General features: G+C 40.4%; 1 protein-coding gene across 1 annotated transcript; it reads right to left on the bottom strand.

Annotated features, from left to right (window-relative positions):
• Positions 1 to 5582: 5582 nt before the first annotated feature.
• On the bottom strand, positions 5583 to 14063 carry LOC135475835 (high affinity cationic amino acid transporter 1-like). Its single transcript, XM_064755775.1, has 6 exons — positions 13976 to 14063; positions 10448 to 10654; positions 9788 to 9958; positions 6528 to 7771; positions 6003 to 6114; positions 5583 to 5724 (listed from the first exon to the last, which is right to left on the bottom strand). Exons 2-6 carry the CDS (start codon positions 10647 to 10649, stop codon positions 5594 to 5596), a joined length of 1860 nt encoding a protein of 619 aa, XP_064611845.1. The 5' UTR covers positions 10650 to 10654; positions 13976 to 14063; the 3' UTR covers positions 5583 to 5593.
• Between the last annotated feature and the right edge of the window lie 12524 nt (positions 14064 to 26587).

The raw sequence follows: 26587 nt of genomic DNA on the forward strand, positions 1-26587 counted from the left end.
TCTATGCTGTATGTCTTTAATTATATTTAAACTACTTTTTTAACAGAGTCAGTCCGGATATTATGTAGTGTTGACGTCGATGACGTTAGCTGTCAAAATAACTCTGTTGAGAGTAGAGCCCGCATGTATGATTAACAGATATAAAACAGGCCTTAAAATCAACTGATTTGAAATATTTTTCGCAATAACGTTCCTCATATGCCTTAAAATCATGATCTTTATCTTCGAGTTCAATTCCGTGTATCCATTAAATACCAACCAAGGGACACAAATCAGTTGAAACAGTTTAAATTCGAATGTGGCATCGACCAAGCTGGGCACTGGCCATTAACCCGGTTTTGATTGGGGAAGGGGTACACAGAAGTTATTGCAGACGAATCATATAAAAAACCCCACTCTGGTCAGGTTAACATGGATGAGCTGGTGTGAGAAGGGAGACAGCTGCAAGAGTTCAAGACCCAAGGTGCAAGGAAATGGTAAAAATTTGGTTCGATGGCAATGTTGTTCACACGATACGAGGCTGAGATAGACTCCACATTTTGAATATATCTCGATTTTATGGCTGGTTTGTCATGGTTGCTGAACCAAGGTGTATTATCCGCTGAACATTGTGTACCGAGGTTCAACACAAGATGTCAACAGTGCTGCTTCGTGGAAGAAAATGAAAGGTACTTCATGCTTATAGCATTTGGTAAACTGTAATTTGGCAAGCGTGTTCTTAGTTGGAATATACGTGTAATCGGGGCGTACAGAAGACTGCAGCACAGAGAGTAAAACCAGAGCAGCAGCGACAGTTTGATAGTTGGAAAATGCTCATGCCTAACCGGGGAAATACGGCCTCTTGTCACAGAGAGTAAAACCAGAGCAGCAGCGACAGTTTGATAGTTGGAAAATGCTCATCCGTAACTGGGGAAATACGGCCTCTTGTCACAGAGAGTAAAACCAGCGGAGCAACGGCAGTTTGATAGTTGGCAAATGGTCAGACGGAAGAAGTGAAATACCCCCTCTTGTCACAGAGAGTAAAACCAGAGCAGCAACGGCAGTTTGGGAGTTAGCAAATGGTCACACATGACAGGTGAAATACGGCCTCTTGTCACAGAGAGTAAAACCAGAGCAGCAGCAACGGCAGTTTGATAGTTGGCAAATGGTCACACATAACCGGTGAAATACCTCTTGTCACAGAGAATAAAACTATAGCAGCAACGGCAGTTTTGATACTTGGCACATGCTCACGCGTAACCGGTGAAATACTTGCTTGAAATCGCTTTCCAGTTTACCTCAATTAGATTTTTAATTTACTGTTCATGTAAAAGCTTAAATGGTAGCATATTACATGTCCCCTACCACTCTAGCCTCGAGAGAATTACGTAAAAAAATATGCAGTTATACTAATTACTATATATAGTAAATGTCGCTGGTCTAGAATTACTCAAAAGTATGTATTGTCGGGGCATTTAGTACACAAACACGTGAAAACAAAGTAAAGCCACACCCGGCCTATGAAAAACAAATATGCGGGTTCAAATCCAAATTGTGGCCTCCTTGGCTCATTTGGTTAGCTCGCTAGCGCAGCGTAATGGCCCAGAAGTCTCTGACCAATGCGGTCGCTGTGAGTTCAAGTTCAGCTCATGCTGGCTTCCTCTCCGGTCCTACGTGGGAAGGTCATGCAGCAACCTGCGGATGGTCGTGGGTTTCCCCCGAGTTCTGCCCGGTTTCCTCCCACCATAATGCTGACCGCCGTCGTATAAGTGAAATATTCTTGAGTACGGCGTAAAACACCAATCAAATAAATAAATAAATAAATCAAATAGAGCGTCCGCTGGGGGAGCGATAGATCCAAGGTCAATCCTGGGTCGAGTAACATCTAAGTTGTAACTTCCTCGCTTGGCATTCAGCATGAGGGGGATAGTGCAACGACTTGTTGGCCTGTATCAGTATAATGGCTCGGGCGGGGCCGCTTACTTGCATTCGGTAAGGCGTCTCAGTGAAGCGGCACTAGATAAAAGAGCGGTGGAAATCCGTCCCGCACATTACATGCACCCTAAGGATTCCTTCGTCGTCATATGACTGAAAAATTGTTAAGTACGACGTTAAAACCCAAGCACTCACTCATTTGCTCAAATCCAATTCTTCAGCACTCTCCTCCTTCCCGACTCGCCCTCACCCCAACAGCGACCCCCTCCCAAACCGTGGTCAATTTTCTCTGCATTACGGCTGTCACGTTATAATTAACATACAGGATTGGAGGTAATCACTAGTGTGTGAAACACATGAACAACAAAACAACTCACAATTATAGGAGATTTGCTTCACGGCACACACATACACACCATATTGCCGTGCACAGGTGCCAGCCCTTTGTAATAATTGTGCATATTAATTACGGCTAATTAATTTCCCGATGGCCAGGTGATTGAATTCTAGATGGCATTTGATTTGATGTAAACTTCATACGTTATATCAATGAGTAGTATAAGGCTGCACACATGGTCCCACCAGTGCCATCAATCGCTTATTGCGGAATTTGTAAGGATGAGGTTGCTGTTTATATCACGTGGCAGACGGCATGACGTTCACTGACGCTCAACGGCTAACAATAAAAAGGAATTAACCTCTGCTTTACAACTCATCATTTTCCCACGATTTCTGTGGGTGGGTGGAACTATAAAGTTTCTGACAAATGCAGGGATTGAACACGGACAAGAAAATTAACTGACTGCAATTAATAGCCCCAAAACAAACAGACACACAATGTACATACATGCATATGCACATTTATGCGTTTCAAATGACAGAAATTGCAAATGTCCGTGACAGCCTTGTAAACTTGTCCATTTCAGATCGCATACAACAATCTGACAGATCACATGCATAAAGATATACTAGCCATTGCAGCCGGTATATATTATATGTACTTCCTCTCCGGCTGTACGTGGAATGGTCTGCAAGTAACCTGCGGATGGTCGCCGGCTCTGAGCGGTTTCCTCTCACCATAATGCTAGCCGCCGTCGTATAACTGAAATATTCTTGACTACGGCGTAAAACACCCATCAAATAAATAAATATATTACATGTATTGACTTTCCCATCCTGAAACAACTATCTTGGAAACAGTGATAATACGGTATCTGGCCCCATGACTCTTCCAGCTGAGGTTACCCAGGTGGTAACGACTTGCTGACGTTCACGCCGGTGAGGATCCCCTCTCTACATCCACTCCAGATGTTCAGAATACATTAAAATGCTGCAACATAGGATGTAGTTCTTGTTGGTTTACCTGTAATATACACTGCATATATTAAGGTAGAAGCTCTCTTTGTAACCTCTACCCCTATACAGGGAGGCTATGTACAACGCCAAACGAAGTTAAAAATAGAGGGTTCAAATTTCACTAAGGACTACCTTTATACATTTACCTTGGACCACATGCATACAAGTAATAGACAGCGTTGCGCGTTGTGCATCGATCTCACAGGCGGTATCTCCAGCTGGACTGGACTAACGAAACTGGCTGCCATATTCAATCCAAACACACTTGCTGAAAATTTTGAATTGCCGGGTATTCAAAACAAACTTTCTTGTCACACGCAATAATCTGTAGAGCCAGTGCTTGATCCTTGCTATTGTGGTGCATGGGGTATCAGACTAACTATATACTTAAAATATTTCATTTTATGAGAATTAATAAGATTCCGTATTTTGACAAAACCGGACAAAGACTAAGGTAAACCACTGCAACTCACACAGCAGTATTGAAAAGGATACAGACGCTGATTGGATGATAGGGAAGATAGGGATTCTTGGGTCACGCTTGAATGAATCTGATACCATATTCGTGGTTTGCTTAGTTAGCCATAATTTTACGTACAATACACCTTCACAGGACAGCGATTCAATGTGGCGTGAAAAGCGTTTAGCTGAAACATCCCAGTTTTGTACGGAAGTCTTGTCATTACTGAGAACATCCGATAAGGTATTAAACCAATCAAACCATTCTTTACATTCCTAGGTAGACTTCTTCCCAACAGTCCGTACCCAATCTGTCCAGGCTACTTTGTAACACCCGTGGTGTACGTATTTTATCGCTGTAATTATTTTGAGAATAATTAAAAACTTAACAGCGGACTATCAACCTCAAACAGGGAAAGTAACCGTGTTCGCTAATTAATTTCTTAGTTCACTGGGATAAACCCACAACCATCCGCAGGTTGCTGGAAAACCTTCTCACGTAAGACTGGAGAGCAAGCCAGCATGAACTCAAAGGGTCATTTATTGCTGTGCTAGGACGTTAATCACTATCACGCGGTGGGCCCTAATTGGCAAATATGCTGTGCCCATCAGCATGTTGGGAGTTACCGATATATCGTTTTTAACAGACAAGAAGACTGACTTCATGATGTAGTACACCACCGGGACCATTGTTACCTCCCTTGTTCTAACAACACCATTATGCGTCAGTACGAGCTACTTTTCCTTTGACACTCCCCTGTCATCAGAGGCCTTAAACGGTTGTTAACTGTTAGGTGATACACTTCATGTGATGCAAAATACAACTCGTCAACCTGAACTTTGAATGATTAGGCTGACAGGTGAGCAAGACTATCTGATAACAGGCAAATGTCGCGCTAAAGCGTGGTTTCGCCTTACATAAATTTCATGACACTGCAACGGAGAGCGGAATGCACATGCAGAGGCTTTGCAGTTAAATAGGAATTTTTCGTGTCTTAATTGGTTTGTTGAAACACGACATATTTCTCGTTTTTATGACAAAGATCAGGTAGAGACAAAAAGTGATAATACTGATGCCAAAACCAGACACGATACAACACCAAGTCACATAATATAGTGGTCAACCAGTATACTTGGCATATTCCGCTCACGCTGAGCGCTAATGGAGATAGTGCCAAGTTTATTGATGTTAAAGGTTTAGGTGTGACAATATTCAGCATCGTGGTTTAATGTCGTACTCACAAAAAGCCCACTTACATGCACTTCACAGCGGCCAGGTTAGCCAAATAAAACCATATCACAGGTCGTTTGTCAGTGAGGCCAGCTGTTTGGAAACGGCTAAAGTTGGTTCGGCTGCGGTTTTAGGTGCGCTAGGTGCCTAACGAGAAAAATTTTGGTGGATATCCTGTGACAGGCCTAAACAATCCAACTATAACAAGTTCTTCTGGAAATCTAACTTGTTTGCTGATCAGCCCTTGATATTTACATCTGAACCACACATGCATATAGGCCTATCTCGGAAGGGATTTGCGCTAAACGAATACACTGGTGAGAATTGTGTGCTTGCATGAGCTGTTAGTAGACATGTGTTGGGCGAAACTCGTTAGACATTGTGAAGCTGTATGGAACTGTACACACAATGCTGTTCGCATCACCACTGTGAAAGACTGTTTCCAATGCCGCTGTACATAATGTGCTGCACAGCACCACTGCCACCAAAACCTTACGCCATGCCCTATGTAAAATATTCTTCAATACTAACCCTTCAATCAATTAACTAATCCGTATCGGCCTCATTCACTGAACACGTATTAAATGGTTAATTAAATAAAATACTTTATTTCCAATCATATATCCACCGACTTTAAGCATGCGCCGATGTGATATCAGTGTCGTCTGCTATCAGCGTTTCCATCTCCATCACAGAAGAGTTCCCATATGCTCGCGAGGAATGACGCAGATCACAGAAACACATCCCAAAATACACTAGAATGCCTGTAGAAAGAAAAATTTTAATTAAAAAAAAAAACCGTAAAAACAAATCAGCTACATCAAACATGGCAAATATGAGGGCATTAATTTTTTCAAAGAGCTAGGTTATTAAAGAGCCAGGTTATAACTTCAATCTTCATTTCAGGCAATGAAATATCTCAACTAATTAAATACAGACGTTCTAGTTTCACGACCAAGCCTCACCAAGTGAGTACGATTTTGCATACTCTTACAGCACGCTTTCCTCACAAACTATATAGGTGATTCTTACAGGGACTTACCCAGAGTAACCACTGTAAAATATCCTATTGCACTGCCTTTGTCGACGGCCGCTACCAAGAAAAACACATTTAGCATTCCACTGACGAGAGGGAAGATGGGTACAAACGGAACCTGAAAGACAACAGAGTGAATTCCTCAGAAAAATTTAACGGTAAACACTAATGAATTGGGCATTGTTAGATACATGTAACACTAAAATTATCTTCTCATTTTTAAATTATTCTTGAATTTAATTAAGTGTGTTGAAATATATTAATTTTAAGATGAGCACTATTAAACAAAATTACACTGCTGAGGCATCTGACGAGATTTCCTGACTTAATGCCACAGTCTAACATTAGATTCTCACTTAAACACGCAATCTGATCAGCTCAAATAAAACATCTATTCATAGTATAAGTTGTCCGAAAAGCAATTCACACTATCTGGAAGTAACTCCAGAAACAACTATAGTTTCCGAATTGACACAAAATAGACAGAGTAACCGGAGTAACTCATACTTTGTGAAAGCGTTCTGACCTCACCTTAAACACAGACGCAGGCTCGAGCCTTTCACTGGAGGCTATTGCAAATACACAGGCAGCTATTATGGACACCAACAGGCCCACAACTATTAATGAAATACTGTTCTGCTCAGTAAAGCCGCCTTCTCCCAGCAGAAAAACGACCGACACAAAAGCTGTGCACGTGAAAATGATCAATATATACAAACGAATTCCGAAACAATTCACTATAGCTCTTAGCTCTGATGTTACGTATGACAACCAGAGAGTGCTTCCAGCTTTGGTATCGATAAAAGGATCCGTTGAGCCACTGCGGCGTGTAGACTTTTCCGGTTGCATGAATTTCATCTCCCCAGCAGAATCTACCCTGAGCTTGTTGTAACGTGGATCGTACCTCAGAATAAGCACGCCAAAATTGACCAATGAGAAAGGCAGGATTGTGGTGATGACGTTAAAACGAAACAAATTTTCTAGGTCCAAGCACATAGCCCCGACAGACATTGCCAGCCCACCTGCAATGAGTGGTAGCATGGGGACTTTAGTACGTTTGTGAACTTTTGAACAGGCTTTCCAAAGGAGGCCCTCCTCAGACAAAGAGAAACACAATCGAGAAAACCCATAGGAGTTGAGGAGGAGGATATTGCTGAATCCACACAGGGGTCCTAAGGACACTATGTACTTCATCCAGGCCGGTCCAGCGTGGTCAAATGCTGCAGACAATGGCGCTCGTTCATTAACCATCCAAAACGGGACCAGCAGAGTAAATGCAATGGCTGTACCTACATACAGTAATGTTGTAATGACGATACTGGACAGGAGTGCTCTGGGCACTGATTTAGAAGGATCTTTGGCCTCTTCAGCCGCAATACAAACTGTCTCAAACCCGAAGAAGGCATAGAAACACGCGGAAGTTCCTTGCATTACACCCTTTATCCCGAATGGGAAGAAACCTCCATGCTCTTGACTGTGCCAGTTTTGTACATCTCCAAATACAGCGCCCATGAGCATAACCAGTCCAAGCACGGCCACATTGAGGCCAGCTAAAATGCTGTTGACGGCTGTAGAACAGTGGGCTCCCGTGGCAGCGATAAACAGTACAGAAACCTGTACCCCAAAGGCGACGAAATCTGGATATTCCGAGACAGGGTCACCCACTGACCACTTGCCTATATGTTTCAAGGTGTAATTTTTTATACCGTTATTTAATAGGGAGTCAACGTATCCGCTCCAGGCCCGTGAGCACAACGACCCAGACGTGATATAACCTATAAGAAAAAAGCACGGAAAATTACATGACAATCTGCCCTGAATATTGCATGAAATCTGATCATACGTGTTACCATACTCAGCGACGATACTATCACGATATTCTGTACCTAGACGAAATTAGCAAGTTCACGATGGCTTTGGATTTATGTTATTTTTTTATTTGATTGGCGTTTTACGCCGTACTGAAGAATACTTCACTTACACGATGGCGGCCAGCATTGTGGTGGGAGGAAATCGGGCAGGACCCGGGAGAAACCACCACTATCCGCAGGTTGCTGACAGAACATACCACCTACGGCCGGAGAGGACCGTGGCTTTGGAGACGAAGGGTATGAGTATGTGACGTCTGTCAGAAGATGGAGCGGGTTAGCACGCCGGCACGGAGCCTCTCACCAATGCGGTCGTTGTGAGTTCAAGTCCAGCTCATGCTGGCTTCCTGTCCGACCGTAGGTGGCAAGGCCGCCGTCGTATAAGTGAAGTAAGTGAAGTAGAACACCCATGAAATACATGTAAATAAAATAAATAAATCTGTCACAAAATGTGCTAATTTTTCCTGTCTCTTCCCGAATTTTACACAACATACAACCAACATAAAACCATCAATAGCCCTCATAACTCAGGGGAATTTAAATGAAACATTTAAAACTTATTTTCTACGTCAGGTGACCTGCCCTAACTGGATACATGCAATATGCATTGTTCTTCATGATAATTTATAGAAACAGAAACAACGCTGGACTTTTTAGTCCATGCCATTATCTTAGCACATTATTAGGCTAATGCACATGCTGTAAATCACTGATTGTTGTACAAATGTTGTATACATTCGCTGCCTGATTATTTTGAGTCTGTGAATGCATTTGGTGCTACGTTTATTATAAAGAAAGATATGGTCGCATATAAACATGTAGATATGTGACATTAGGGGACCCTTAGGTCGGCAGTTATCTTGGTTTCTACTTTAACTGGAGATTGACGACTGATTGACGTATGCCATGGTGTTGTCGGAGATGCGTCGACAGATTGGTTGTGTTTCCATCACATCCCATTACAACCTTACATAGGAGACACACAACGCCCATCCCTGACATAATCAAGACTTCCACGGGACTGATTTGCAAGCTGTGGAGAGTTGTGCATGCGCGAAAGGCAGTAGGAAGAACAACTTAATGTCACATGATCGCACTGACTTTTTTTACTATTTCTGTAGTAAGTTTGCCAACTTCAGCCCCATATTTTCACGTGGTACCATGCCACACCACCAAATGCAGCTTGTGCTTTTCTCTAGAACATATAAAAAATCCACCCAACACGACCATTATTTTGTCACCTAGGTAACTTCCAGGGGGTTAACACTAGGCAACAAGTTTTCAAATCTATCCAAATCAGACGTAATCCTGATATATTATAATTACGTGCAAATTAGAAGTGCCGAAATTTATGGTATATCAAAAATGCATAATGTCTGTGACAGTATTCTCCGCTCAATGCTTCTTCACAATTCATTTGGTGGCAAATCTTGGTCCCAATTCCACCAATTGCTCATATCCGGCCTTGAATGAAGATTTTTGCAGAACCTTTTTGCTATGGTTGTCTCCCCTGTTATAGCTATATAAGGCATCGATGTATTGTTACACCTCTAATGATGATTAAGGTTTATTTTAATGATTGACTTTAGACCTGAGTGTTGGTTATAGATATAATGTGCATTTAGTCAGAGATAACGGCACTGAGTTTATCTGTCCTAGTCTACAATACACAACAGATCAGCTGATGCAACAAACACATAGCAGCCACTCGATCCATTGACGCACTAGGTAGGAGTCATTTCCTGAACTACAGAAACTCTATGTATGAAGATATCATCCACTCATCATACATTGAGAGTTACAAGCAAAGCATTTAGTGACATAACAGTAATAAGAACAGTTTAAACGTTTATAATGAAACCCTAACTTGTATAACGGCTGTCTAACAAATTCACGTCAAATAAAACGAGGAAATAAACTTACTTATGATGAATCCCCATCCAATTAGGAAGGCAACAAACTCTCCGTAGACGACATAAATGTACAAATAGGGATTACCAGATTTTGGAATGCGGGAAGCAAATTCTGCGAAGCAGAATGACGTCATGCAGATGCATATGGCGGCTAGCAGGAACGATATGATGACCGACGGACCTATCGACAAAACATAAAATATCATTATTATTGTAAAACTTGTTTAAAAAATGTATAAAAGAAAAAAAATGTCAGCGAACATGAAGGTAAACACAACAGGTACAGTCGAATGCCGATTGACACGGGGCATTCAGCTTACAGTTAACGTGCGAATGGGGTGAAACATTCTTGAGTGTCGGGTAAAACCCCAATCAAAGTAGAAAGCATACTAACACCCCAATTTCACAGAAAACAAAACGAGCTCTGAAAAAGACTTCCCTCCCCACCTCCTCAAAAACAAAAAATCTTGGCAAGAAACACGGCAGAAATCAAAATTAACAAAAAAATTATTCATTCAATATCATTTATACAGATTGATTATTCGTCCATTGCCAGTCATTTTGTTTATTTTACAACGATCACTTCGTCTCCCCACACCGTCCGTTTTACAGTAAAATTTAATTCTCGATCATATGAGAGGGAGGACTTCAATATAAAATTCTTTCGTACCTGCTAAGTTTTTGGCGGCTACACCCACCAATACGTAGATGCCAGCTCCCACCATGGAGCCTATTCCGACAAACGTCAGTCTCTTGGCGCTCAGACATCGGCTCAAGAGAGTGTCCGTGTCACTAGAGTCAATCAACTTTTTTCGGGTCATGCGATCAAACAGGCGCCGGCAGGTGCCACGTGAAACCAAGCTGGCATCCATTTTGCCTGAATGTAAAAAATGTAGCAAATATCACAAAAACTATATACACCTGATATATGAAGATATCTAGAAACAGATTTCCGTGCAGATGCAAGCTTTTGGACACAGGGCATCATTGGTGGAGAATGAAGATAAGACTTATACGATAATGCTTAAACCGGTTTATGTCAATCAGCGTTCGCACAGTTTACCCAAAAGCAAATTTAAGAACTTTTCAAGAACTTTCAAGTACTCAAACAATGCAAACTGAAGGACCCTTGATCACTCTGGGTAAGCGCCCATTTAACATGGCCACCAGAGGCTGTGCTCACCACCCATGTTGGTATATGACACGACAAGAATATAAAACTCGTTTTCTGTCCCTATCATTTTCATAAGCGCTGTTGTACTCAAATGTCGTTGGCAAGCGAGACAATTCTTCCAGTATACCCGCAAGACATTCAGGCTCGATAATTTCTAAAGAAAAAAAAATGGCTCGCTTCTGAAAAAGTCAGTGTGTAATGGGTCGAGTTCTCTGAATTTAATTAAAGTACCCTGTATCAATTGCTGATTTTGATACTCCGAACTCGATCTTCTCACAGTACTATAGTCCATGTTATGATCTCTAAGCACTTCTCTGTCTAGTTTTTTTCTAATCTGGCGCTTGTCCCCACCATATATTGTCTGCTAAATAATCGCCATATAGCCTACACATTTTATGCATTCATTTGTCAGAAATGTCCACGATAGGTTAATGCGCACATAAAAATATATATTGGACAGTGGACACCCAATGTATGCATCACGAAGTAAGAGACATTGTTAATATCATCAATCAATGATGAAATATCTGGAGACCTCGAGTGCTTCGTAAAGTGTGGTGTGAGTTTAAACTTGCATGCTTGAATGGCTGCGGGCCCTGTATAAACGTGCGCTGCATTACCAAATTCCCACGTGTTACGAACCCCGTTTTTAAACATTCTATTGTATATATTTTTTTATTTTTATTGAGTTTAGTTTCATTGTAAACAGGAGTCTACATTCTGAAAACAGGCATCGGCTTTGTAAACATGTTTACGATCAAACCATCCAGAAGTTTTTTTTTGACGTTAGTCCATAAATATGAGCGACGGAGTTGTGAAGCACGCAGTCATTCATTCAAGTCCACTTGTGGGCAGTTATTTACTCAAGTCCACTTGTGGGCAGTTATTTAATCAAGTCCACTTGAGAGCAGTCATATTTACTCTCAGTCACTGTGAAGAATTTTGTTGGGTTTGAAGATATCGGCTTACACGCCATTCGACTGGCCCCGATGGCACAGTTGGCAGAGCGTGCGATTCGGGAGCGGTAGATCCAGGGTCAATCCTGGGTTGGGTCACACCTGAAGCCTTAAAAGAGGAAGCTGTAACTTCCTCGCTTGGCATCCAGCATAAAGGGGATAGTACATTGACTGGTTGACCAGTATCAGTATAATGGCTAACTTGCCTTCGGTAAGGTGTCTCAGTGCAGCAGAACTAGATAAAAGAGCGGTGGAAATCCGTGCTGCAACAAGGAGGCACATTACATGCACTTTAAGGATTCCCTCGTCCTTATATGACTCAATAACCCCAAGACTTTAAACCCCAAGCACTTACTCACTCACACCATTCGACATTCGTCATTTGTGCTCCATTTTCTGTACAGGGCACTTTGTGGGCTTGTGCTTCGCCACTTGCTATTTTTTGGGAGACTTTATTCTGGAGCTTGTATTGCTCATTGTCTCTGTGCCATTCGGTTCATTTCGTCCCAGTTCTCTGAAAGTGACTTTGTGTATATTTCCGAGGAAACATACATCGACAGCTCGGCATCACGGACGCTACTGTCAACCCGTCCGCACTGAGAAGTTATACATTCAGAGGCAGTCGGGGAATAAACCACTTATCGGACTGTCATCCGTAGACTGACGAATTCATCTTAACTGTGGATTCTATATTTACATGGACTGACTCGCCTTTGGAAGCCGGGAATAAGAAAAAATCGTTTTCACTTCATTTTCTTTGCCAGAATATGAACTGTGTAGAGCTTATGTTCTTGTGTATCACCAATAAGCAAAAGTATTATAACAGCGTTTTTCTTACCGTAGAAGTCCAAAATATAAATCGGTAGAGTTTGTGGTGTTTCGTGTCACTAACAAAACGCAATTTGGATAGTGAAATAGGATTGATCTGAATATAGGAGACTGGCTAAAAGAAAAAGACTAAAGCATATATGTTACAGAAGCGCATTGGAACAGCAAAGTCTAGTACATGGAGAACCTCACCGTTGCGCATAAAGGCATCAGAACTGTACGCTTATACCAGCATGATAATACAATTCCGAGTTTTTTTTCTGACCTGAGATATAGGCACCGCTGATAATATGTTTTTCTACATTAAAAGAAATATTCTGTTACTTTGAACAGAAAGTCTGTTATCTCAGTGATGTTAGAATGTGCTCTGTTATCATATCACAATATTGTGCCATATATTCAACATAATATCCTGTTAGTCTAGTTGAACCCTTATGTTGAATCAATAGAACATTTGTGTTACATTTAACAGAATAATCTGCTGTAATAACAGAATATATTCTAGTATCACTAAGAAAACGGGCTATCTGTTACACTTTACAGATTATTTTTTGGAGAGTAGCTGTCTGGTAGTGGTTACACGCTATGCCTGACTGACTCTTCTGTCCTGTGTCACGTGACAGCACAGGGGGCTTCATAACCTATATATATATATATATATATATATATATATATATATATATATATATATACACAACATGTTGTCAGCGGATTTTTCTCAAAACTATCGAAGCATTTCCTAACAGCAAGGAATACGTAAGCAGGTTTACTTCAGGAACCCCGCGAGATTTGGTGGTTCCACTGGACTTTGTTCGGCTTCCACCACTTGTTAATCTGACAAAGGTCGTATTATGAAATATTCTTAAGTACCTGTACAGGTATAAACATCAATGAAATAAACAAATGTCGGGTGGTCTTGGGTTTTCCCGGACTCTGTCCGTTTCCTCCCACCACGCCCGTATAGGCCTATGTGAAATATTCTTGAGTACGCCGTGACAAACAATAAACAAATGAACAATAAACAAATAATCCAGAAATGGTCACTTATTTGTTATGGCAACCTGTAACACCCCAGAAACTTTGATGACACATATTGGCCCTACGCCGCTACGGTAGATAACTGATAAGGTGTTGTTGTTGTTGCTGTTGCTTGACTTACTCGTCGACGTGGCGGTATTACGTTTAACTATCGACTCGCATCCTTAACAGCCATTCAGTACCACCCTGTAACATTACTTACCAATACTGCCAGTGATGCTAGGCCATCGCTGTGAGCTGGGCGAATCTCAGTTCATATGACTGTAACAACTGTACACGTATAGGATGTGTATGACCACTGGAAAAGCGTGTCAGCAAGATGCCAGTTATCGCTAGGGCAAGGGAGGCAACCATGAATGTATGTTTCTTCACGCAGAGTAGTTCCCCTGGGACGAGATATCAAAAAAGATCTCGCGCCGTCATAGCAACTTTGAAAACGTTTCAGTTCGACCGTAGATCGTTTAATTCCGATATCTTGATAAGTTTACCACACTGTGGGTACAGGTCAGTTTATATGAAATAGGCAGAGAATAAAACAGAACACAGTGCATACATACACCAGGCAAACTGATAACAGATGTATTATCTACATTTAGATCCACTATAATGCAGCTGAAAGAGTAAACAAAGAATTTCTCAAATATATATTTGTGTTTTTACAGATGCTCTCATTTTTATATCGACTGTAAGTGCTGTGTGGCTGTGTCTATGCAAGGAAGAGTCTTACACTTGTAAGTGGCTTTTCCATTGTTCTCATACTCCCTTAGAGCAGGGATAATTAACATTGGACAGGCACGCAAAAATAGTAATTTGAAGAAAAAAAATAAAACAAAACCGAAAAAAAAACAAAAAAACAAAAAACAAAAAACAAATAAAACAACAACTTGATCTACTTTGCAAGTTAATATTGATTGAGATACCGAGCGTAGATCTATGTATGTATAGGCTGCAAAACCTATAAACGATTTTCTAATAGGCTTGATTGATTCACAATTGTGTAATTGACAATATAAAGTGTCAGTTAGGCTACCTTGGGACGCATGGTGTATGATTTTCTCCGGATTTTATCTGTTTTTCTGTTGCGCACAATATTGATTGAATGAAGTAAAAAAAAAAATTAAAAAAAAAAACGGCACAAAAAACAATGCGCCAGTAAAATATAGCCTAACAAGAGGTACCACATAAATGATTTATGTGCAAATATAAAACTAGTTTATAGTGATAACACTGCAACTTCTGGCCATGCTGACCATGGCCCAGTTGTTCAAAAGTGTATTGGCTAATACTGTTATTAAGTCAAATTTTAAATTCAAAATGTTAGCCAAACTCAGCAGCTAATACAGCTGTCCAAAGTCAGTGTATAAGAGCAACTGATTTACTTCATATTTAATATATTGTTACACAATTGTTTTTGCACTAAGTACAAAACCGAACAATTGGTTTAAAGTTAAATCTGGTATTAAGTCTTAAAACACGTTTGAACAACTGGGCCCATGTGCATAAATCAAATATACATGGAAACGGTTTTACATTTAAATGATAACTACCCGTGCCGTATGCTTATTTTTTATGTAAAAAAGGGAGGATAGAGATAACAACAACAACAAAAATGAATTACATGCAAATTAATACTGATTATATCATGATTTTGTTTGATATTTTTCTGAAAACACACTGGAACTGAGTATTATAAAACCACCTCATATACATATTACAAATAGAAACCAGCCTCAATGGTATCATGACAAGCCGTTTAATTCAGCTGAATGGCCTTAACATGTCTCGAGTCCATTTCAGATATCTTGAATTCATTTCATATATTAGAAATATTTTTCAGATGAATATCTTGAATCTTGAATCTTGAATATTATTTAAATCCTTTGAATTTATTTTTTTTTCTTTGAAAGTCATTTTCAGATATCTAGAATAAAGTTTTGTTCTTCACTTAAAACAAAAAGGGTAATTTAAGATATGTAAATATGATTTCAAGACAGCTGAAATAAACGCTAATTTCACAAAAAGTGTATAGTAATTCCTTTTATAACATACGTGATCAATATTCATACGACTTCCGGTCAGAGAGCGGTGTCTGCATATGTTTTAATTATCATTCCCAGGTTTTTCATGATAATCACTTTCTTTTCCTTATGTCTTATGGCTAAAAATGCCCTTTATCTGATATTTGACATATTTAAATGTATACCGGGTAAATCAAAGGTTTCCTTGAACTATGCTGCTTTAGGTATTTACGATTTGTTGTACATATATCACTTGTATTGCCATCTAAGGGATAATTATACAATGGTTTCTGTCATCTTTTCACTTTTGTTCATTGTAGAGGCACCCCATTTCATGCATGTACAGGTAACAGTAACCTTCCAGTTATCAACTCTACACGAGAAATAACTCAACACCAGTGATGGGGCTGTGGAATAATACGTCTGTAGCTGCTCACTCTGAATCAATTTAATATTACAAACTTTCCCACCCTGAGCAAAGAAAATAGATACAGAAAAATAGTGCACTATCCTTTTATTTCCTCAATCGCAATAAAAACATAAAATTTATGTCGGAGATAAAATGCCATCTTTCCTCACAAATAATTTCTTGAACCACTCGTTTCTTTAAAAAAAATTTTCGCAGCTTCGCCGTTATGATTCTTCACTACACATAAAATGATTAACGAAACGATTACGAGAAATCTGAGTTATGAAGCTTGTGCATGTTTCCTCAGAGTTACAGATTTAGACACCTAAATAAAGCCGAAAATAGGCTACCACATTTTTTTTTCATTCGATTCAGCTTCATTTTCAGATGTGAATCTTTTACCTGAAGGTGTGTTGACCTAGAGATGGCGACTAAAGTAATAGATACGTAATGCCGGTTAAAATTAGTATTTTAAAGAAAAAAGATAAAATCCATTGCAAATAGTAATTTTATATCGCTATGAGGAAGCATAGTTAAAAATCTTAATAATGATAGTAATTGTAATAATAATGCCTGTGTGTGCAGGGGCGAATCTACAGGGTCAGAGGGGTCCTGTCCCCACCACCCTCCTCCTAATTTTACAGTATACAATTTTTTTTGGTACAGTCCCCGTTGTACTTTCCTTGAGTTTTCACAGTGAACGAGTTTTATGTAATGCACAATTTTAAACGCGGCATTGCATTAAACTGTAGTATTTTTGTCTGCATGAAACAGACAGTTGAGGTAGGATTCCCTGTGTTAAAACTCGCATCTTCCAGCCTTAAATGTACCTTACCTAAAATTCAGTTCAGGCAAGGCAGAGCCTTGGAAGGAGGCAGATAGTCATTGACTTGCCTTAGTCCGTGGTCCGTAGTTTTCCTGTGGCATCAGGTGCCCGCAATATGCAAATAACCTCCGTCATTCAACTGAAGTGCATCTAGTCCGTTTATTTGATTGATTGATTTATTTCTTTGATTGGTGTTTTACGCCGTACTCACTTATACGACGGCGGCCAGCATTATGGCGGGTGGAAACCGTCCTTATAAAAATGTCAGTATACTATGTGCACAAGAAATCACAAGCAAACAAGCTTATCACAGTAGAAGAAAGCTCACAGGATTCAACATGAAAATACACTGGCAGACGTACTGTTATCCACAACGATTTCTCCACAAAGATCTATAACGCCTAATATGTCCCAAGGGAAGCTCTTAGAAGGCAAAAATCATTACCGTACACAAAGCAAATTAATTAGGTCTAAACAGCTGAGAACGCATCTCCGGCTATCTAAGATTGTAGAGCTTCCGGGGCCTAGGCGGCCCCTGGACACTCGCCTGATGTGCTGTGATAGCCCCCCCCCCCCACCCATTCTCCTCTAGATATGCGTGTGTGTGATGGGTGTACGTGTGTGCTTGTGCGCGCGCGTGTGGGAGTGGTAATATAACGTTCGCAGCTTTCCAGTGTTTTTATTAACGGTATTTGGTGGGAATTCCCCTTCACCCCAGTTATCACGGTGCTAGACTTTGGTTAAGGATGTCCGAGTTACTAACTTACTACCTCACCTATTCACTATGAACACCTGACGGTATGGGCAGCCTCTTTCCTCCCCAAGGACTTCACGCCAGTAAGGACCTGAGTCAAACAAAGGAAGTGTTGAAGTGGTCTTTCAAAAATCAGCAGTGCACGGATCTCAGTGGTTTACTTGTTATCGCGCTAGCGTAACTTAATGCCTCAGGAGTCTCTCACGAATTTAGCTGTGAGTTCAAGTCCTGCTGATGCTGGCTTACTCTCCGGTCGTAAGTGGGAACTTCTGCCAGCAACCTGTGGATGGCCATGGGTTTCCAGACATGACAGCCACACTTCACATAGACACCTTAGCGACCATGCAGTACATGGCCAATCAGCGTATCGGCCAGGGAGTATTTGGATTACTTATATCGACGTTATGAGAGTGCGTTATGAGATATTCCTGAGTGCGCCGTAAAACACCAATCCAATAAATAAGTAAATAAATAAATTCCTAACTCAGGAATATTAGTGGACGACACTTTATCATGCGCAAACAGTCCTTTGTGCGTCCTTGATCATTTGTTATCACCAATAATTCACGAACAATAACAGCGGACAGTGATGCGTTTCGATCGTTAGGCATGCACATGTAAGCCTGCCGGTGCAAACCCAACAGAGTGTGATGATGGGCATGGCTTGTCTTGAGTAGTTATTTCAAGGTATGTTTATTATACTGGAAAAGAAAAAAGAAAGAAATACATATAATACTGAAAGTTAACCCAAACTTTCTGGCGACTCCATGGTCTGGTGCTTTCGTTCACTCGGACTCGCCACCCAGACAGAGGTCACGTCTTTACTGGAGCACAACCCTCTAGTACCGGCACTCTTCACTGGACAGCATGCAGCCAACTGTGTCCGAGCAGTGGTGAACGAAAGGCCTTATTAACATGTACACCGTATTTACATGTATCGCCACACTTCCTCTTACAACGGAATGCAGTCCCTACAATCGGTGTGAAGTTTGTGGAAGAAGAAGGCTTGAGCTATCAGGTATAGCCAGTGGGTCAGACACAGCCACGGTAAGCCAGGCACGCCCCATACAGCCCCACTCTGACAGACAGGTGCGGTGTAACATGGAAAAGCTCTACCGGTAGGCCTGTTGTTGTTGTGCCAAAAATACTTGTCTTATTCGGGGATCGGGGAATTAAGAAGCTGAGGCGGCATTAGTTTGCCCAGTTAATATGTACCAGCTACACCCTGCAGGTGCATTATAATTTGTTAAGGTCTCTGTTGCCTATTAAACGGAGAAAGTGACACACTACACGGTAGGCTATTTTAGCATGTAGCTTCTTGGACAGAAACACGGCCATTGGTTCACAGTATACTTCATTTCAAGCTGGAACAGTATTTCCCGGCTAATATTTTAAAACGTGAGGTATAACAACGATATCTGGTATCCGTGTAAATACAAGGAGATGATATATATACTGGGTTTTATGTACTTCTGTGGGATTTCGGACTAACGTGTCGTGACAAACGGAGGACAACCTTATATGACATACCAGTGATCTGTCCTACAATTTGAATAAGCCAGCGCAGAAGCTATAGCAAAATTCTAGGGCTAACTTTTACAGTCTATAAATGCTAGCTCTAGAATCTTGCTAACGAGCTAAGGTACTGGCTATTCAAACGTCACTACTCCCTGATACTGACAATAAGGGTAATTTAAATTCAGTTGAAAAGAATTACTCGCAAGGATTCACTCATCCTCACCCCCCCCACCCCCAAAAAAAGAAAAAAAAAAAAACAAGATCTGTAACGTATGACATCAGAATAACACTAGAAATTAAAGTAGATCCAAAATAAACTTTGAAATAAAATCCCCAACCATGTCAAAACATAGCTACGGAGTCCTAAAAGCTACAGACAAACGTTTCTCACTAATAACTATATATTCTGACTAAGGTCTAACCATGAGATGACAGTGAGGTTTACAATGGGCCTGGCCGTCTACACAGGTCAACTCCAGTATTTTTAAAACCACGTCATTCTCATCTGCCACGCTGCAGTACTTGAGAACTGCCTGTAGGTTTGCATGTACGTCTTGGCTTGAGCATAACTAGGTCAGAAACTGAAAAGGACAAAAGACTACATGGCTATAGACCGACTTTTATCTAGGAGATAGCTTTTTAATAAACAGAGCTCAAAGAGACATGTAAGGATTAAATGAAAATAAAATAAAAAATACAGCATGCAGATCCAGTCTTATATAATTGTCTTCTTTTAGGCTCAACTGCAACAGCGAAATGTGAGACATTATTCGAATACCTGTACTTTATCCAGCCAGGGTAGAACTAAGACGAGCTATATATGAGTTAGGGCTAAAGGCCTTAATTTTGTGTCTCATACAGGTATGAGGACGGCTGAGATCATTTGGAATCTTATCTAAGATAAGTTTATACATCTATATCCATAAGTGTATTATTTGGTTGAATTTTCAAGGTTATACTTGTTTGAGGTTATACTATAAGTCGACGGAGATTGTGTTGGCGTTCCTCGTCGACTAAAAGGACATCTTAGGGCTCTGGAAGTATAATTTGCAAACAACCCCCTACATATAGATGGGATAATAGCATAGCCCATAGTATTGCATGTATGACTGGTCAATTAAGTCGGGCCCCGGCTTTGAAACTCGAGGGACCCGGCTTTAAAATTTAGGGTTAAGACAAAAATTTTCTCTGTTTCTTTTTTCTTTTTCTTTTCTTATTTTTCTTTTTCTCGTCTAAATATTTTTCTTCCAAAATTTTTTTCTCTTCCAATTTTTTTTTCTAGTACAACATTATTTTTCAGCATGGCACCTTTACAGTTCCGTACATAGCAGTATGGATGTGCTTATAATCCCCCTAATCAGACGTTTGGCTTGTTACTGACAAACTCCCACACACCTTAGACTACGCAAACGGCGTACTCCTTCGACCGGTTATTGTCACTAAGGCTCCACAGCAGTGATAGCAAGGGATTCTACAAATTCCCTGTCGGCTGTTGAATCCTCATCTCAAGCGTACTCGCGATTCAAACGTCGGGAATAAACACATCCCGTTTCCGTTGTATGTAATAAGACTGTAAATTGTTAATGTATAAGGCCATTACAGTGTCATAAATCGATGTGAGTGTGTGTGTCATTTTTAAAGGCTAAAGACTGTCCAGAGAATATGTTTGTTAAGAAAATCAGCGAAGCAGTTCATCAATTTGCTGCCGCTTTATATTAACTGGGAAAATTGTTAAAATTGTATCTCTCATGAGAAAAGAGCATTTCATTTCTTTTGGATACCAACACTACCCTGTCTTAATTTTAGACTTTTTACTCTGTATAGTCTATATACAATTTATGTATTCTCCATTTTACAGTCCGGGTTAGTAATTGTTTTGCCATTGCTCAGCAAAACCCAGATGTAATTAGACTTAACTCGACAAGCGAGAGACACTGAGTGATAACCTGATTTTCACACATGATATATTCTGTTTACTGATTCACTGAACCACTTAAGCGTAGGTTAAATTGTTCAACTGAAGCCACGCCAACAACATACTTAATCAAAATGTATCTTGTGTGTCTTGACATTAAGGTGAAAATAGCTGCTGAAAAAGCACTGGAGGTCTGAACAAGCACTGTAGTACTGAACAAGCACTGAAGTACTGAACAAGCACTGAATTACTGAACAAGCACTGTAGTACTGAACAACCACTGAAGTGCTGAACAAGCTCTGTAGTACAGCTCACCAACCATTGCAGTGTTGAACAACCACTGTAGTGATGAACAACCGCTGTAGTACTGAACAACCTCTGTAGTGATGAACAACCGCTGTAGTACTGGACAACCACTGCAGTGCGTCACAAACACTGCAGTACTGGACAACCACTGTAGTGCTGAACAAACCACTGCAGAGAAGGACAAATTGCTCTAAAATCACACTGCAGTGCGGAACAACCATTGTAGCACTGAACAACATCTGTAGTACTGAACAACCACCGCAGGGGGGAGCAGTCACTGAAGTAGTGAACACCAGCTGTAGTAATGAACAACCAGTGTTACTGAGAATCCTTGTCGTAGAAAACAACTACTGTATTTTGTACTTTGCTCTAGCAATTGTACATCTTTTTTTTATCATTTGTGACACGAAATAAGAGCAGAGACCCTACATAGGCTTACCTGAGGCTTCATCCTCGTGTTGCTAGTTCAATTGCTAAAATCAACAAGTTGAAGTGCACACTACTAATCTGCTACTTCCTCTTGTACGCGGACACCATGTGATAGCATGCGATACTTTGTGACTGTGTGATCAGACAATGGTCGAGCTCTCCGAAATTTACACGTGTGTTTGTGGCTGTCGAAAGCAGTTAAATGTAAAAGTATTTATAGTACATTGATGATGTGTAAGGTCATAAGACATTAACACAGGGATATAACTTATTTCAGTTGATATAATTGATATTTGTATTACTTTCTAAATGCTGCAGTAAATGGTTTAGTGTTCGACTTACCACACCTTTATTCGCTGGCAGGGGCCTCCGTGGCTCAGTCGGTTAGCGCGCTAGCGCAGCGTAATGACCCAGGAGCCTCTCACCAATGCGGTCGCTGTGAGTTCAAGTCCAGCTCATGCTAGCTTCCTCTCCGGCCGTAAGTGGGAAGGTCTGCCAGCAACCTGCGGATGGTCGTGGGTTTCCCCCGGGCTGTGCCCGGTTTCCACCCACCATAATGCTGGCCGCCGTGGTATAAGTGAAATATTCTTGAGTACGGCGTAAAACACCAATCAAATAAATAAATAAATAAATTATTCGCTGGCTGTTTTCCGGGCATATTTAGGCGTAATAACATCGGTGAAATTGTTAGACACAGTACTTTTCTCATGTGAAGTATAAACAACTGTCGTAAGATACCCGAAATTAACATGTCTTGCAAAATGTTTCTTTCTGTTTTTGGCGTCATGATGTGATGGATTGCCCTTTTTTGGCTTTATTTCAACAAACTGGTGTGAAATTTTGCACTCACGCAGGGCATGCATATGTATTAAATAAGAAATGAAGCAATGAATTTGTGGTAGGTTTTCTGGTTGTATGGATATGCAGATACATATATGAGACATAATTTTAAACTGATGAACATCAGCAAAATTGGAAAGCATAGTGAGGCTTTTAACTGTTTGTGCCTAAAACTATGCACTGTTTTTCTGTGTCTTTAAGTTACAGTCATACAAATTTGCGTCGCAATCAGAAATACGCTGATAGGCTCCCATTGGGTTCACCCTAATACGATTCCCTGGGGATGCTGGTTTGTTTATAAACCCTACTGTGTCAAACCGTAACGTTTTAAAGATGCATATGGGTTAATTTCGCCGTCGGCTGATGTGACGACCAACACTGTTTTACTCCGTGTACTATCGGCTTTTTTCGGTCGATTTTTTGGGGCGCTGAAAGTCTGTGCTATCAACACTGTAAGTACTCCTGTTATATTACGCTTCGATGTCTCATTGTAGTATAGACTGACTTTAGTGCCCATATACATACACTATATGTATATTGCTGCCTGACCAGAAAGGTGCACCAAAGACACCAGGCCTAACACCCCACCAGCTGGCATTTTAATTGTGCTGTCTCACTAAAACGGCGGCCAAAGAAAATATATATATGATGCGAAGTCTTAGAATGAATAATTGCTAACTTAAGTGTCCGTGTTTAAAAGGTACACGCAACGCTTGCTTTTTATTTCGTAATACAGAGTATAGGATGTGGCCCAATATGTAAAAGTACAACAAAGCTTCTCATCTTTCATTTTGAGGCGCAAAAATGGCTTAAAGCTACATTTTTGTAAGGTGTGAAATGTTCCGCGTTCCCAGTGTGTTCATCGATGACGTCATTTCCGAATATTTCTGATCCTTGACGGGAAATATGCATAAAATAGAAAGGTTATTAAGCAATATAAAATAAGCCTCAAAAATACAGAAAATTTAATTTATTTATCATATCTTTCTTACTTTTCCTGAGATAAATTGTACGTTGTACTTGTCTTCTTTAACAGGCTTTAACTTTCTGCTTGAAAGTTGTTTCTTGTTTCAGTGTTGAACCTCATAATTAAGAATATGTGATTACAGCACTGTTTAAAGAGCAATTGTCTTGTTGGCTGGGAATCTTTAATATGTATGTTTACTGGGAATTTTTAATATTTATTTTTTATTTTAAAAAAAAATTTAAAAAATGGATTCTGTTTCATTAAATTTGACAATTTTTTTAGAATATGTTTTTAACATTATGACAATGTTCTCAAGAGGAATCGAAATGATAAGTTACAAAATTCTTTTTTGTGTGTGTGTGAGAGAGAGAGAGCATCGCGGACTGCCATTTCCAATTCAAACCTTTAACTTACTCGTACAACTCATAGCACTTACAACTTGTCATAATACCAAAAGGCAGTTTAAATCATACATGAGTGTGAAGCACAAGCGAACGTTCTTGGTATTGTTACAACTCCTGTCATACCAGAAGTGTACATCGTGGATCGTGTTGAGAAACAAGCGTTCAGAAATTCTCAGTCTACGCGCAATCCAGTGTACATTTCTATTTATATGGTAGATATGGGGAAATTGGCAATTTTATTACCGTGGTACCTGCGGAACGGCACAACGCATTGCCATCTACTCATGTATGTGTCCACCAAAAATCAAAACTGCACATGCCAAACAACTGATGCTGTAGCTCGAGCACGAGGTCATGCCTCGTCATCTGGTTTCCATGGCAACCTGGGAATTAATCCACACTTTGTCACCTCTTACACAATTTGAGCTGCACAAACGACACGAATGCAGTTCAAGCGGGTGCGGATGGACGGATATAGCAACAATTGAACAAACCCCGTGGCGTCCCTACATACCGCCCGGGTTTGAACTCCGAACATTGCACAGAAGTGTCGGACATTACTACTACTACTATATTTTCCGGACTGGCAGTGCCTGCTCCTGCCATAGACGCGTAGTGGTCGAAGACCGCCTTCTAGACATCAGATCAATATTTCGACCGGGAGAAACGATGCAGCAATAGGTACATCAGCATAATACATCCGCTGGCTAATTCATTTTCATTTAAGTGCGCATGCGTGTACAGCCAGCTAACAAATCGATGTGACGAAGCTGAGTTTGCCATGGACCTGCATCTGTAGGTGACGTACTCTTGCATGATTGTATGCCGGTACCACCTGATGGCGGATAGTGGTGATGGAAAAAGGATTGAACTAGAGCTGATGCGTTAACGGTGTTGGGGTGATTAAGGGAAGCTATCGGTGAGTGTTCTCCGCATTTGTGCGTTCTAATGTATCCGTTCAACCCCTCTTTGCTTAAATCCTACCCATAGAGGTTGGTGAAAGCCAGGGTCGATTTGACATATCACCATATGGTAGCTAACCACCCCCGTCTTCCTTAATAAGGCCTAATCACGTGTTATTACAGCGGTGTGGTTATCGTGTGCTTTTAGATTTGGGTTTGTCAACTACCAAATGACCGGACATCTCTGGCTATGTGGATTTGGAATCAGAATTTGCTAGATGAGGCTGTATATTATCCGTGTTCGTACACAAGTGTTATCCTGTGACACATCAATGATATACCAGGTACTCGCTATGAGAAGAACCTGTATGATCTGCGTTGTATGCCCCTATGCTTACAACCGCCAGACATGTGTATCATCAGACCAGGAAAAAACGTCCTATGTAATACAATGTACCTAGTCTCATGCTGGACGAACTAGTAACCTTTTAGATTGTATCTAATTATCCTCTACTAGGGCTGCACGATAATTGCAACGCTACTTCTAATATCATGCTATGCGCAATCTCTTTTTCATTGTGGCATATTTCTTGCCCCCGTGATACTTCCATATGATGAGCTTCGATATGTCTGTTTTCCTGAGAAAACAATACATGTACCCAGGTTGTCTCTGGCGCAGTGAGCGGTAAGTTCGAAATCGTTTTAAACTTTTCAAGACTGGATCCAATTATATGTTTGTTCTGAACTGATTTTTCAACTCCTATAACTGATGTTAAAAAGTGATCTTCAGTTCTAAAGTTGGCACAAAGATATGTTTGGCATTGCGATTTACTGACTTTATGTAATCTATTGCAGATGCATTATCCTCAACATGGATTTATCGACAGTGCATGAATGCAGTTAACATTCCAACCCTATTGCTGTATATCTCTTTTAACGATGTATGTGGGATATTTCCTCAGAATTCTGTGTTGCTTATTTGAGTTCATAACTGCAGTGTTCAGTATTGCGGGAGATGACTTGCATCTACTTTCAAGACATTTACAGATAGCAAAACGCTACACATAATCCTGAGTGGTAAAGTATACATTAACTAATTAATTAATTAATGGACGAGATTATATACTGAAAATGAACATGTGTTATATGTACGTATATTTGAAAAAAATACCACGTTCATGACATCTGTTCCATCTATCTATGATTACACCTCCTCAAGCCAGATAACAACGGCTGCATTATTACGCTTCAAGCAAATATTGTTATACACATAGCTCATTTGAGAAGGGGTTTGTACAGTACTCATGTGATTGTTTCACTCGTATGAAGGCGGTCACATTAGCAGAGTTTACAAAAAGTGGTTTATTTATTTCTGGTTTATTTATTTATATAATTGGTGTTCAACGCTGTACTAAAAATATTCACACCCTCTTCCACAGTCAGCTTAAAATAAACTAGCGCCTCCCACCAGGTACAATGTACCTGACAACCATATTGACTTAACGCCATGGCCCAACGAATGAGGA

Source organism: Liolophura sinensis, chromosome 9, assembly GCF_032854445.1.
Source record: "Liolophura sinensis isolate JHLJ2023 chromosome 9, CUHK_Ljap_v2, whole genome shotgun sequence".
NCBI lineage: Eukaryota > Metazoa > Mollusca > Polyplacophora > Chitonida > Chitonidae > Liolophura > Liolophura sinensis.

Bases quoted from the DNA above. Each gene is read 5' to 3' on its own strand.
- LOC135475835 (XM_064755775.1), bottom strand. From the start codon at position 10,649: ATGGATGCCAGCTTGGTTTCACGTGGCACCTGCCGGCGCCTGTTTGAT. The intron at 7,772-9,787 runs GTAAGTTTATTT...TTTTTCTTATAG, and splicing joins TGGATGGGGATTCATCATAA to GTTATATCACGTCTGGGTCG. The intron at 5,725-6,002 runs GTAAGTCCCTGT...TTCTTTCTACAG, and splicing joins TTTTACAGTGGTTACTCTGG to GCATTCTAGTGTATTTTGGG.